The 13,934-nt window shown below is 46.8% G+C and overlaps 1 protein-coding gene across 1 annotated transcript in view; it reads left to right on the top strand.

Moving 5' to 3' along the window:
* The window catches only part of CFAP57 (cilia and flagella associated protein 57), a 73,548-nt gene extending 59,746 nt beyond the window's left edge, over positions 1–13,802 (top strand). Inside the window, exons 21-22 of the mRNA XM_040974328.1 lie at positions 1,008–1,140; positions 13,430–13,802. Coding sequence (XP_040830262.1) covers positions 1,008–1,140; positions 13,430–13,641 — 345 coding nt within the window. The 3' untranslated portion in view covers positions 13,642–13,802. The remainder of the gene's footprint in view (positions 1–1,007; positions 1,141–13,429) is intronic.
* The last annotated feature ends 132 nt before the right edge of the window (positions 13,803–13,934 follow it).

The following is a 13,934-nucleotide window of genomic DNA, read 5'->3' on the forward strand; positions in this document are numbered from 1 at the left end:
CAACAGCAGCATCTCTCGGGAGCTGGTCAGACATGCAGATTCCCAGGACCCACTGTGGACCTCCTGAGTTCGAAAACTCCATGAATGGGAAGCGCCGGTGTTCATTTGCATGGTCAGGAGCAAGGCCTCGTGGTGGACAGGATGAGCACTGGCCCATGGGGACCAGAACCCCCAAGTGCCAGCTTGGGGCCCTGGCGCTGTGCATGAAGCAAAAGGCAGATGTTTGAAAAGGGGTCACTTGGTCCCAGAGTGCAAAAAATGTGTGGAATCCACTTATACAAGGAATCTTCCAGAGGTTCATGAGAAATAAATGTTACGAAAAAACTATGCTTGGATTTCAAAAGAACATTTGTACTAAAATAAATTAATCTTTTAATTCCATTTTCCACAAACCATTAAAAGCATATGCACATATTTATGGAAGGGAGGGATGAATCTTCATCCAACAGATAAGAGAACTTCAGCTGGATATAACAGCAATTGATTATCTGTTTGCTGTTCTGTGTTACTAAACAGCTTGTTGAGGGCAGGACCCTTGCTTACGTCTGTCTGCATTCTCAGGACCCAGTGGAAGCCTTGTAAATACAGGTCTAATAAGTGAAGGGGACCAAGAAAATGAATACAGTGTAGCACAGTACTTTCAAACTTTTGGAGCTGGAATCTTGGACCTGCCACTTGCTAGCTATGTAATGTGAACAAGTTACATAGTCCGTGTGCCTCAGGTCCCTCTTCTGTAAAACTGATTGTAATAGACTCTAGCCATCGAGTGACTGTGTCGCATAAATGCATTTAGTCCATATTTTGAAAGTGCTCAAAAAAGCACTGCCGCTGGAGTTGGAAACAGCGTGGATGGATGGAAATGGCACCGAGGCCACTCAGAGTACTGGTGTCTCAAGAGGCTGAGCAGTGAGAAGAATAAAGATCCAACAGTGGATCCCCAGCCCCACGAGGACGGGCCCCGTGCCCACCCATCACTCATCCATTCATACTCCCTCTCTTTCCTCTAGGAAAATGTCTCTCTGATCAAGGAAATTAATGAGCTACGCAGAGAGCTGAAGTTCACCCGCTCCCAAGTCTATGACCTTGAAGCAGCTCTGAAATTGACCAAGAAAGTCCGACCACAGGATGCTCCAGAGGCAGGTAATATCACCAGTGACCTCCATCAAGTCATGCCCCCGCCCATGGCCTTCTTAGAGCCTCTACAGGCCACGCAACCTTAACCGAAGACCTGAGTCCTTGCAGACTCTCCTAAGTCCTCCGTCACCTGCCTCCAGACCTCAGGGTTAGAACCACTCAGAACTCAGAATCCTTACAATTTTAGGAAGACCTGACTGTGCTGTGTGTTATGTAACATCCCTAGAGGGGTTTGGGACAGCACCCTGAAATCAAACTCATTAGTATTCAGTACTTATATGAATATTCATGAAGTGCTCCATGAAATTTTTTTTAATGTTCCATTTTTAGAATTTTTTGCATTTTGGAATTATGGATTAGGGGTTGTGGGCCTGTCCAATTAGAGGAAGACAAAAAGGAAAATGAGAAGTTATTTAAAGGGAGAGAGACAAGGAATACTTAAATTAAAATAGTACTGGATTTCTGACGGCCAGGGCAAAGGGAATCAAAGAAAGATCATTTACCTTGGTACTCATTGTGTGACAAAGCAAGTTTTTCTTTCCTTTCTTTCTTTCTTTCTTTTTTTTTTTTTTTACAATCAGACCTTTTCCTGGCACTAAATTTTATGAGAAGCTTATCACATGGTTTCTTAAGAAAGAAGTGTTGCATAACCACAGGCAGACTAGCCACAGTCCTGCTGGCAACGAAAAACATTGTTCAGGTGTCCACCTCTTATCTGCACAGGCAACAAACCCCAAGTGTGTAAGACATTCCTGCAGAAACGTAAGCCCAAAACTGTGCTGCAGGAGTTTGTCTTCCAGTGGTGTGCAGGTGGGAGTCCGGCCTGGGGACCTCTGAACAGAAACCTCTATTGGGGCTGTGGACCAAGAGTCCCACAGGCCTGTTGTTTGTAGTTATGTCAGGTGTGATCACCGAGGGAAGGCAGCTGAGGAGCCCACAAGACCCTCTCGTACATCTTAAACTATTACAAACGGTGTGTGTGTGTGTGTGTGTGTGTGTGTGTGTGTGCACTCACGCGTGCACATACGTCCACACGTGTATGCATGTAACTGTGCTGCCTCTGGGAAGGGCTGAAGTTGAGACACATCAACCCCTCTGCGTAGTGGCTAAAGTGCAGCATGAGGCCTCCAGACCCCACAGGAAGACACAGCTTGTATTACTTAGACATTTGGCTTTGCAGAGGTGAAACCGCAGAGGTAGAGCCTAGTTGACCCGTGAACAATTGCAAAACAACCCTTAACTGCGACTCAAAACCCACACCCCGCACCGTCAGGAACAGGTGGGACCTCTCCCTGCTGCTGTGTGATCCAGCCAGGTCCTTTGTACCTTTATGGACACGTCACTGCAGTCACTTGGGGAATGAATCAGAAGCAGAGGCACACAAAATGCCCAGGAAACATCCTGTGACTTCCACAAGTATCAACTCCTGTCTTCTTGTTTGATCCGTGATTGCCTCACACTCACCATGGATCATACTGGAGCAAAGCAAACATCCTGTCCTTTGGACGATAAATGTTCAGGAGGATTTCATTTATAACAATCAGAGACAAGCATGACCACTTTTCTGCCTGGATCATGAAAAGCCGGAATCTAACCTCTGATTGGGAACTCGGGGCCCCCAAAACAAATCAGCTCAGTCTTTCATTTGTTAAGGGAACTGGCCAGCCTGCCTAGCTTTCTAGCGTTCTCTCTGCATGAGACAGAGTGCCATTCCCCAAGCCACCGTTTTGGCCTTGGTGACTTTGTTATTAAGGTTCCGTAAACTTAGTGATGAACTGACAAATCTAATGGCTGCCCCTGCTTGACTGGCAGTGACAAAAACCACACCGTTAGAACTGGCTCATGAAAGGCAGCTAAATGAAAAGCTACTAAAATGGCGTAGGTAAGCCACAGGAATCCCAAGACCACTAAAGGAGTAGAAGGCAGGAAATTTTGAAAACTGGAAAATGGGTGAGTGCATGGTAACTGACTATAAAACTGAGAAGCCAGGAAACTAAACATGGAGAATCTAACAGAAACCTGATGGAGACCCCCAAAGCCCCCGTGATCTTGGGAATTCCCCAGAGCAGTCATGAAGTAGAGGTAGGTGGGGGTTGAATAAGGAAAATCCGTATAAGAAGCTTTTGGGCTCACTGCATATCCAATAGAATATTTAAAACTAGTCCCAGGCCTGGTGCCGGCATCCCTTATGAGCACCATTTCATATCCTGGCTGCCTCTCTTGCCATTCAGCTTGTGGCCTGGGAAAGCAGTCGAGGACGGCTCAAAGCCTTGGGACCCTGTACCCGTGTGGGAGACCCAGGAAAGGTTCCTGGCTCCTGGCTTTGGATCAGCTCGGCACAAGCCGTTGCAGTCACTTGGGGAATGAACCAGTGAACAGAAGATCTTTCTATATCCTATCTGTAAAGGAGGCTACCTTTCCAGTAAAAATAATTAATTAATTTAAAAAAAAAAACCAGTTCCCAGGGCCAGAATTGGGCATAGCGTCTTAAACTACTGCCTGCAAGGCCAGCATTGCATATGATGGCTGTTAGGTTCAACGACCACCTGTAAAGGAACAGATCAGCCAAGTGTAGGAAAGAAGGTAGATGGCCTTTCTTCTCCATGTGGTGGAAAGAAAGATGTGGAGAAGGGAACTACAAAGGAACAGAAAAGCAAGGAAAGAAATGTGCAGGGAGTTTAAAAGCCCTCTTGACGTGGAAGCTGAAGCAGGTGTCGCTTTGGTCCTTATTAGGTGAGGAATATTGGCTTGTGTCCGCATTGGTGCAGCAGTGGCTCTGCTGCCTCAGGGGGTGTGGATTTCTGCTGTCCTTTCCGGGTTCCAGTCTGAAGTCAGAATGTCTGCTAGGTTAGAAGCAAGCTCTGCCCTCCTGCGGCAACCATCAATGGCCAGTTCAAGTCCCGGATGCTCCACTTCTGAACCAGCTCCCTGCTAATGCAGCTGAGAAAGCAGAGGAAAATGGCCCATGTACTTGGGAACCTGCTACCTGTAGGAGAGATCCAGATGGACTTCCAGGCTCTTTGCACCAGCCTGGCCCAGCTCTGGGTGTCGTGGCTACTTGAGGAGTGACCAACAAATAGATTTGTGTGTGTGTGTGTGTGTCTCCTCAACCCTTCACCTACTCCCTTTGTTCCTTTCTGTAAGTTTGCCTTTCACATAAATATATCTTTAAAAAGAAACTACAGACCCACATCTTTTATACATAACAATAAATAATACAAAAAAGAGAAAAGAACAGCAATTACATTTGGATGTTATTACACCCAAAAGAATAAAATAGTTAGAAATAAATTTAACCAAGAAGGGAAAAGAATGAAAACTACAAAACACTGCTGAGATAAAACATCATAAATGGAGAGATATCTGTATTCACTACTTAGAAGACTTAATATTTTTATGATATCAGTACTACTCAAAGTGATGTACAGATCCAATGCAATCACTACCAAAATTCTTTTTAAATTTTTTTGAAGAATTTTTTTTTATTAAAAAAATCTTTACATAGTTAATTGGAGTAAAAAGGTTCACGGGCTATAGGAAAGTGGGTAACACTATTATTTCCATATTGTTTCCTTCATGTTTAAAACAGGGGTATTAAGGGAGAAGGCCCACCCAATTTCCCACCCTCCCCAGGTCCCGCTTGTAGGGTATGCTCCGAGGTTCTTGCTCAAGTGGTTTTGATAGTTCACCAGTTATGAATCGCTACCAGTCTTGCCACTCCAAGCACTATGAGGTCTTTGAAGAATCCACTGATTGACATAGTCCATCATAGAGTCTCCATTTGCCCTGTATTTCGCTGCCAACATATAGCTGAGAGGGTTGATTGACCTGTTCTGTTTTCTGTCTTTTCTTGGTTAGGATTCTGAGTCCAGCATTTCGATTGGGGAGAACCACAAAGAAACTTTGAGGTGTTCTCAGACCAGACTCTTGTATGTGCTAGCAAGTACAGGGCCCAGCACAGTCCATCACCCCGATCAGCTGGTGGTTGCGATCGCTGGGTTGGTTCTGTTTTCAGCCCTGACTTCCACTGGAACCAATGGGTGTTGCAGTCCAGCCTGGTTCAGCACATACTCAGCCCTCGCATAAACCACTGGGAGCTGCAGCCTAGTTGGAGCAACCCACAATAACCCCCACCAGGCCCGCCCCCTACCCTGGTTTTCCAGTATGTATAGCAGTAGCCCAGTCTGTCCCACACCGCATTCCACCCCAGCCCCTGTCCTGGTTTTTGTGCCCTCCCATGGAAGTGGTAACCCAAGAGGGAGGAGCCCACTCTTTCCCTCCCAGGCCACTCCCACTCCCAGATTATGCTCTCTCCAGGTAGTTCTGTGGTTTGACTTGACAGAACTAGGCCCCAGTGCCAGCTTCTGCCAGCTGAAGCTGCAGCTAAGCCCAAACAACCCTCACCCACTCTAATTTTGTTTGCACCAGTAGGAATAATCAGCCCAGCCTGGCTTTTCCCTGATCTAGTCCACCTGAGGCATACAGGTATTGTAGCCCTGCCTAGTCTGGTCTGTCCCCATCCCAGGTCACGCTCTCCAATGGGAATAGTTGTCCAGCAAAGGAACCCTTCCTTATTCCCCTGCCGGCTCCACCCCTCCCCTTCCTGGTTCTCATGCATGCTGGTTGGGCACTGTGGTCACATCTGGTACAGGCAACCTCACCTTGGCATTCCGTATTGTGCACTAGTTTTTGTTGCGACCGAACCCGGCTCGACCCACACTGTTCTGGTGCTCGGATTTGCCAGTGGATGACGTGAACAGATCAGCCTGGTCTTCCCCCGGCCCATGCCAAATGTATGCAAGTGGGTAACTTTCCATGGCCTGTTCTGGGCTGTTTCCTATCATGTTTCTTGCGCTTACCTGCCGGGTCTGTGTCCTGCCAGAGGAGTTGCCAAGGCTCCTCCATCAGAATCTCTCCCAATACCAGATTTTGCGCATACCAGTGGGTCCATGAGCCAGCCCTACTCAGTTCACCTCCTGTCCTAGCAGGAACACTGGCTTTTCCTGACTGGCCTTCAACCCAAACTGGTCCTTGCTGTTGGATGTTTCAGCCCAGCCATGGTTCATCCATACCCACATATGGCTCACACATGGCTTAGTAGGGGTTGAGACCTTGCCTAGTCCATCTCACATCTACCCTGGTCCTCCAGGACACCAGAGGGCATTGGAGTCTGGCCTGGCTCGGTGCATCCAATCCCAGTCCACACTTGTGCCAAGGGAGACTACAACAGTTTCCCGTTCAGAACACAGGCCCCATTCCAGGTCACATGCCCTTGGTGGGAACCTCAACCCACCTAGGGTTGTCCCCTTAGCTCCCCAACCAGGCCTGTCCCCAGCCATAGATCACGCGCATGCCAGTGGTTGCTCTGACTCAGCTTGGCTCAGCCCTCTGTCCCGACCTCTGCCTTAGATACTGTGGCTTAGCGTTCCTGGCTCATGCAGACCCATAGGTGCAAGAGCCTAGCTCGGCATGACTTGTGCTCCCTCCTAGTTTCTAGTTTTGCTTGTGGGCTAAGGTTTGCTCAGTCCTGCCCAGTCCTTTACCAATTGGCATATTAGCCAGCTATTGGAGCTACTTTGCCCAGCTTATTCGACCCCCAGGTCTGGACCACATGTTCACCAGCAGGAGCTATGACTTGCCAAGGGAGTTTCCCAAGTTCCTCCACTTGATCCACTCCCAGACCCAGTTCTCACACATGCCATTAGGTTTAGGCCAGGTTCCGGCGAAGTCTGGCCTTCTGTTTGGCTTTGTATGAGCTGGTGAACGTTGCAGCCCGGTCCACCCCACACTCTATTCAGGATGCACATTTGGGTGCTGCTGCCCTGACCAGTCCAGACTGTTGGGGGTTCCTTTACCTGTGATTCATGGCAGACTCCTTGGTCACACCTAGCTTAGTCCATCACCACCCCAACTCTTGAGCTATCCAGTGGGGCTAGAATTTCCACAAGGTTTGGCCCACACATCCTTCACAGAATCTACCCCCGGTTATGGTTCTCAAGTGCTAGTTAATGTAATGGCTTGCTTAATGTAACCCATCTCCTGATCCATCATCATGTCAGGTAACAGGATATGATTCTGCTGGACAAGCCCCGAGCCATAGGTTTTGCATGGACTGGTATTTGGTGGTCAGCACTATTCAGTGATTACAAGTTTTTCAAAGGAAGAGTTACTGTCATTGGAAATCTTTACAATTGCTTCACGTCCTCGAAGCACAATGGGTTCAACCTGGAGCTACCTCAGCAGCAATTCAAAGAATCAAAACCCCAGAGCTCCCAGGCTGGGTGGCCAGCAGGCGGAGCCTGGCACCAACTGGCGCACTGGCCACCCTGGGACAGCTCACCACGTACACGTGGTGGCAAGATGCCCCATCCTGAGGCCCACCAGCAGCCTGGAGGCTGCTGGAAGTTTAAACTCCCAGGCCCAAGATCGCACCCCTCCCCAATCCCATTCACTGCCCAATGAGGGTGGCAGGCGGGCCCGGACCTGCCCAGTCACGGAGACTTCCCCCTCGGTGTACTCACCCCGAAGGGAGCAGCCCCCGGAACCCAGGCAGGTCCGGGGACAGCTTACCACGTGCACATGGTGGCTGGCGTCTGGGATCCAGGCATGAGATGCCCCGTCCTGAGACCCCAATCACTACCAAAATTCTAATGACATTTTGACAGAAGCAGAAAAACCCATCCTAAAATTTTCAAACTGTTCTAAGCAACCAAAGCAATTTTTTAAAGTACAATGTTGAATGTCTTATGCTTCCTTGTTTCAAAAATTACAATGAAGTTACAGTAATAAAAACTGTGGTACTGGCATAAAGAAAAACGAATACATCAAGGTAATAGAACTGTGACCTAAATTCTGATTGTCAGCAAAGGTGACAAGGCCATTCAGTGAGAGTTGGACAGTCTTTTCAACAAGTTGTGTCAAAAAATTAAATATCTGCATGCAAAGGGATGAGAGTATACCCTACACTTGCACCGTACCCAAGATAATTCAAAATATATCAAAGATCTATGTGTGAGAACTAAAGTCTTAAAACTCCCAAAAGAAAACATAGAGGCAAGGCATCAGGACGTGGGTTTGGCAATTATTTCATTGGTAGATGATGACACCAAACGCACAAGCATCAAGATGCAACAAAAAAAGAAAAGAAAAAACTTTTGGATATGTCTAATAAAGAGCTGATATTCAGAAAAATATGAGTTAAAAAAACTCACCATCAAAAACAAAAGATAAAAATGGACAAGAGTCTTGAAACATTTCTCCAAGGAGAATATATAGATGGACAATAAGCACATGAAAAGATAGTCAGTAGAAACATATAAATCAAGTCCACAAGAAGATACTTCTGTTTACTGTAAGATGGCTGTCACAGGGCGCTGCACGATGGCTCGGTGTTTAAATCCTCACCTTGTATGTGCCAGCATCCCATATGGACACCGGTTCATATCCTGGATGCTCCTCTTCCCATCCAGCTTCCTGCTTGTGACCTGGAAAAGCAGTTGAGGATGGTCCAAAGTCCTGGAGCCCTATAATTGCATGGGAGACCCAGAGGAAGCTCCTGGCTCCTGTCTTCAGATCAGTTCAGCCGTAGCTGTTTCAGTCACTTGGAGAGTACACCAGCGAATAAAAGATCTTTCTGTCTTTCCTTCTCTCTGTAAAATCTGCCATTCCAAGACAAATAAAATAAATCTTTAAGAAACAAAAAAAAAAGGCTGTCATAAAAAATTAGAAAATAGCAAATGTAAGAAAGGGATTGATAGGGATGAAAAATGACACAGCTGCAATGGAAAACAGCACCGCAGTTCCTAGAAAAATAAAAAATAGGATGACCGTGTGATGCAGCAACTCCACTTCTGAATATATACCCAAAAACATTGAAAGGTGGGAACTCAGAGATACATGTATATGTCATGTTCACAAAGGACTATTCACAACTGCCAAAAGATGGATGTGCCTGTATGGCCATTGATAAATGGACATGGTGGCATAGTGGTTAAAGTTACATATGACACCAACATCCCTGTGGACACCAGTTCTTGTCCCGACTGCTCCACTTCTAATTCAGCTCCTTACTGGAAAACACAGTGGGTGATGGCCTAAGAGCACGGGCCCTTGCACTTGTGGGAGATCCAGAAGAAGCTCCTTGCTCCTGATTTTGGTCTAACCCAACCCTAGCTGTTGGCAGTCATCTGGAGAATGAACCAAAGGATGATTTTCTCTTTCAAACAACCTTTTTATATAGTGAAATCTTACTAAAACTTAAAATGAAGGAAAAATCTGACATAAGCAACAAGAAGGATGAATCCTAGAACTAATGTCTTTCTAAAATGCTTTTATTTATTTGGATGTTTTTCATCTTGAAATAGAGAGATGTCTCGCATATGCTGGTTCACTCCCTGAATGCTGCTACATCCAGGATGTGGTGAGACCCAAGCAAGAGCACAAATCTCACTTCAGATTTCCTCTGTCAGTAGCTGGGACTGATCCTCTGGATCTACTGCCTGCTTTTTCCCAAGGTGTGCCTTAGCAAGAAGCTGGAATCAGAAGTGCACTCAAACCTAGACACTCTAGTATGGGATCCGGCATCAATCAATATTTTAACTGCAGTACCAAATGCTCATGCCTCTACTAATGTCTTAATAAGCCAGGAACAAGTGGCCAGCATATGGCACAATGGATTAAGCCACTTTCTACAACATCATCATCCCAAACAGACACCATTTGGAGTCTGCTGCTGCGTTTCCAGTACAGCTCCATGCTAATGCACCTGGGAAAGCACCAAAAGATGACCGAAGTTCTTGGGCCCCTCCCACTCATGTGGGAGACCCCCTCCTGGAGTTCCTGTCTTTAGCCTTGGCTGGGGAATGCAAAAGCTCTCCTGTCTCTCCCTCTCTCTGCCTTTCATATACAGATACATCTTAAAGAAAAAGTAATAAACCAATAGCAAAAGGAAAATGTTGTATAATTTCAAGGAAGTGCAATGAAATTCACAGAGATCAAAAGTGGAGTGGCAATTTCCAGGCGGTGAGGAGTACAGAGGAAGGAGTAGGGTTTAATGGGTACAGAGGATTAGTTGGGTAAGATGGAAATGTTCCAGAGATGGATGGTGATAATTGTTGTACAACAATCAGAGTGTGCTTAAAGCCACAAAACTGTACACAGTAGACAGTAAATTTCCTGTTACATGTATCTTATTATCATCTTTCATTTCTTTTTAATTTGAAAAAAAGTATAATTATGTGATCACCCAAGTAGCACTGCCAGAAAATGGTTTCTCTTTTTATCCTTTGGCATTCAAAGATGCAAAAGAATCAACAACAACGCAGACTCAGTTGTGTTGAAGTTCACCACAAATGGCTGTTTGCTAGAAGCCAGCTGGAAACCAGAAGGCAAGGCCCAGTGCCTTTCATCTCCCAAAGCGACTCCCAATTCAGCAGTCTATACTAGCCAAGCAGCCCGCCAAGGGAGAGGGCAGAATTAAAGCATTTTCAGATATACAAGGGCCTGAGGAAATCTACCTCCGGGGCACACTTTCTCAAGGAGCTACTACAGATGAATATTCTTCACCCAACGAAGGCAGTAAACCAAGAAAGAAGCCACAGCATTCAAGGAACAGCACACTCAAACAGGAGTGACACGGGGGGATCTCTGATGATAGTGAAGGGAGATGCCAGCTGGCCAGAGGACTACAGAGCGGCCAGTCTAGAAGGAGCAGTTGAAAAGGCGCTTGGAAAAGATGAAACTGATGGAATATGATGAAATCTAAACATCTAATGAGAAGATTTACATCACTACAAGAATTAGCAATGTGTACACATCAAGTGAGGCAGATACAAAAAATAAAACAATGAGCTCCAGGGCAAGCAAATTTTGCCAAGAAGAAAAATGAGTTAGTGTGTATCATGTGGCTCACCTGTAAACAACCGTTACATAAATCATTACAACGTAAATTCTGATCTGGACATTGATCCACTCAAAATTCAGGGAATGGCAGGGTGGGAACTTCACACTGGGCCAGAAAGGGCACTGAAGAAAAGTGATGTACTCATCTCGCATGAGGAGTAACCCACAGAAAGGCCTGAAAATGAGCAAATACAAGCTCATCCATCAAAGACAGCTGGGTTTGGAAATAAACAATGGAAGAATTACCTAAAGTCATCGAACTGACTGTCCCTGAGGACTGAGAAAGGAACTCAAATATGGAATGTGAGGTTATTGTTATTTGTAGTAAGACTTAAAGGGTTATTTGACTCTAAATCATTGCCATTTATAACATTGACAAATAATAATTCTTAAATAAATGAAATATATTAGGAAAAGCATACTTGCCTTCCAGTTTCCTACCAGAAAGAGAAAAATACAGTCAGATCAGCATAGAGTGGAATAGGAGACTGACATGTAGCTAGCGGGGGGCGGGGAAGAGATCTCGCACAGGAAGACAGGGTAAGTGTAAGGCCAGCCTTGCCCCTGGAGGAAGGAAAGCCAGAGCAGCACAGAGCTCTCCTTGAGAATTTGTAGCCTAAGCCCACACTCAGGCAGCTCAACCCAACCCAACTGAGCTGACAGTTTAATTTAAAATGACCCCAAGTTTCAAGCAGAAGTAAATGCTAATTCTCTCTGAGAAAAAGTACATTTGATACCCAAACTTTGATGAAATCCCACAGATAATGTACCACAGAACACAGGCATACAGCCAAGAACCACTAAGAAGAGAAAATGCAGCACCATGAATGAAGACAGCAAGTGCTGAGCAACAGAATAAAGCCAACAAAAAACAAGGACAGTAGGATTACTAAAAGAAGGTTCGATGTTTTTGAAAGAATAAAAAAGGAATTTGAAAATAAAACAAGAACAAATTTCCAAAAACTGTATAGGCAAGTTTGAAGGGAAAAAAAAAGATACTTCTGGAAATTAAAAAAATAATGTTTGTAATTATAAACTCCATGGACAGATTGATTAGACACAAACTAAATAAACAAGAAGCAAAGTAGGTTACCGCAGACTGTGGCCCCTGGGCTGCCCTGTGGCTCTCGATGTGTGGGAAGAGCCTGCCCACGCAGTCCGTGGACTAAGGAGCTGTGCCTTATATAAAGCCTGATGCGAAGGGGAGCACTTTAATACTCAGGAGAGAGGAAGTAGCCAAGGGAGCAGGTGGGTAGGTGAGCAAAACCAGCAAGAGGTGAGAGCAGAGCATCCCCTAGAAGGTGGATGTGCATGGAGGCCTCTGCGTATTGTATCTGACCCCAGGGCCCCAGAGCCCCAGAGCCAGGGCACAGCTTGCCTGAGCAATGGTTGCCAGGGCAACCAGCACCAAGGACAAAGTGAAAGATCAAGACCCCGGAATAAAAGAAATGCTACAAACCCAGCGCATGGGATCCTAGCATGTGCCAGGATCCCAGATAGACGCTGGTTCTAATCTCGGCAGCTCTGCTTCCCACCCAGCTCCTACTTGTGGCCTGGGAAAGCAGTAGGGGATGGCCCAAAGCCTTGGGGACCCTGAACCCAAATGGGAGACTCAGAAGAGGCTCTGGGCTCCTGGCTTCAGATCGAAAAAGCTCTGACTGCTGGCGGACATTTGGGGAGTAAATCAGCAGACAGAAGATCTTCCTCTCTGTTTTTCCTCCTCTCTGTATATCTGACTTTCCAATGAAAATAAATATTTTTTAAAAAAAAGAAAGAAAGAAATGCTATGAGGTCCAGGAGCCTAGACATGGCAGGAAAGGAGATGCTTCAGGGAATGTGGACCACTATGAAATAGAAGCCAAGTCACCAGCGTTTGGCCAAAGGCTTGGGATGCTGGGGAGCAGGATGAACTCCTGCTCCTGAGGTCCCTCTGGACCCTGACCTTGCCCCAGATGTCCGCTGACCCTGAGCCAGAAAGGATAACTGAGTGTCAAAGGAGCATCCTCAAGAACAAAGGTGAGCAGCTACTCAAGCAGGGTCAGGACCTTCCACTGAGGAGGAAGGCCACACAGGTCGACAGGGCAGTGCCACCTGCCTGAGGTGAAGAAGGAAGGGCCTTAGGGCAGGCCACCAGGAGGCTCAGGAGAGGGGCCTGGCTGGGGTCCTGCTCAGCATGGGCCATGTCACTCCAAGCTGTGTCTCTTCATGACCCCCTTGTTCACCTGCTGCACATCACAACGGCTGAATTGTGCCTGCACCCCCCAGCATCTGAAATTGAGTGTGTCCACCCCAACCCCTATCCCGAATTGGTGTCTAATAAATGTTCGAGGGGAAAGAACGGGGAGGACAGGTGATCCAAAAACAGGTTCCCATGGTCATGTTCTGTCCTCTACAGTGCCCAGCAAGGACACGCTCAGTGTCTCCCCCACCGTGAGACTAAACGAACAAGAAGAGACTGGGAGAATCATTGAGATGCAGCGCCTCGAAATCCAGCGTCTCCGGGACCAAATCCAGGAGCAGGAGCAGGTTCCGGGACTCCACACCCTCGCTGGAATTCGGCTTCCTTCCCTCAGTTCGGAGGCGGACTTTGAGGTAGAGACCCAGTGATGCCCTCTGGAGAGACATCTCCAACCACAACCAGCAGAAGTTCCACGCGTGTCCCTGAGCTGACTCCAGCTGGAGTCCCTGCAGCCCTGACCCTACACAGCAGCTTCTTCCTCTCACTGCAAAGACCTGGGAATGTGGTCAGAATAAAAGGTGTTTGCTCAGACCCTTGTCCTACTTAGCCAAGGCCTGGAGGGTGCAGTGGGACCTCCCAGCACATGTAAAGTCCCTGTTGGGGCACAGGGCTGCCTGGCACTGCAGAGCTCACAGCAGACCTGCTCCAGCCTGGGCTGCCT

The sequence above is a fragment of the Ochotona curzoniae genome, unplaced genomic scaffold (assembly GCF_017591425.1).
Source record: "Ochotona curzoniae isolate NIBS_2020 unplaced genomic scaffold, NIBS_Ocur_1.0 contig_2404, whole genome shotgun sequence".
In the NCBI taxonomy this organism is placed as follows: Eukaryota; Metazoa; Chordata; class Mammalia; order Lagomorpha; family Ochotonidae; genus Ochotona; species Ochotona curzoniae.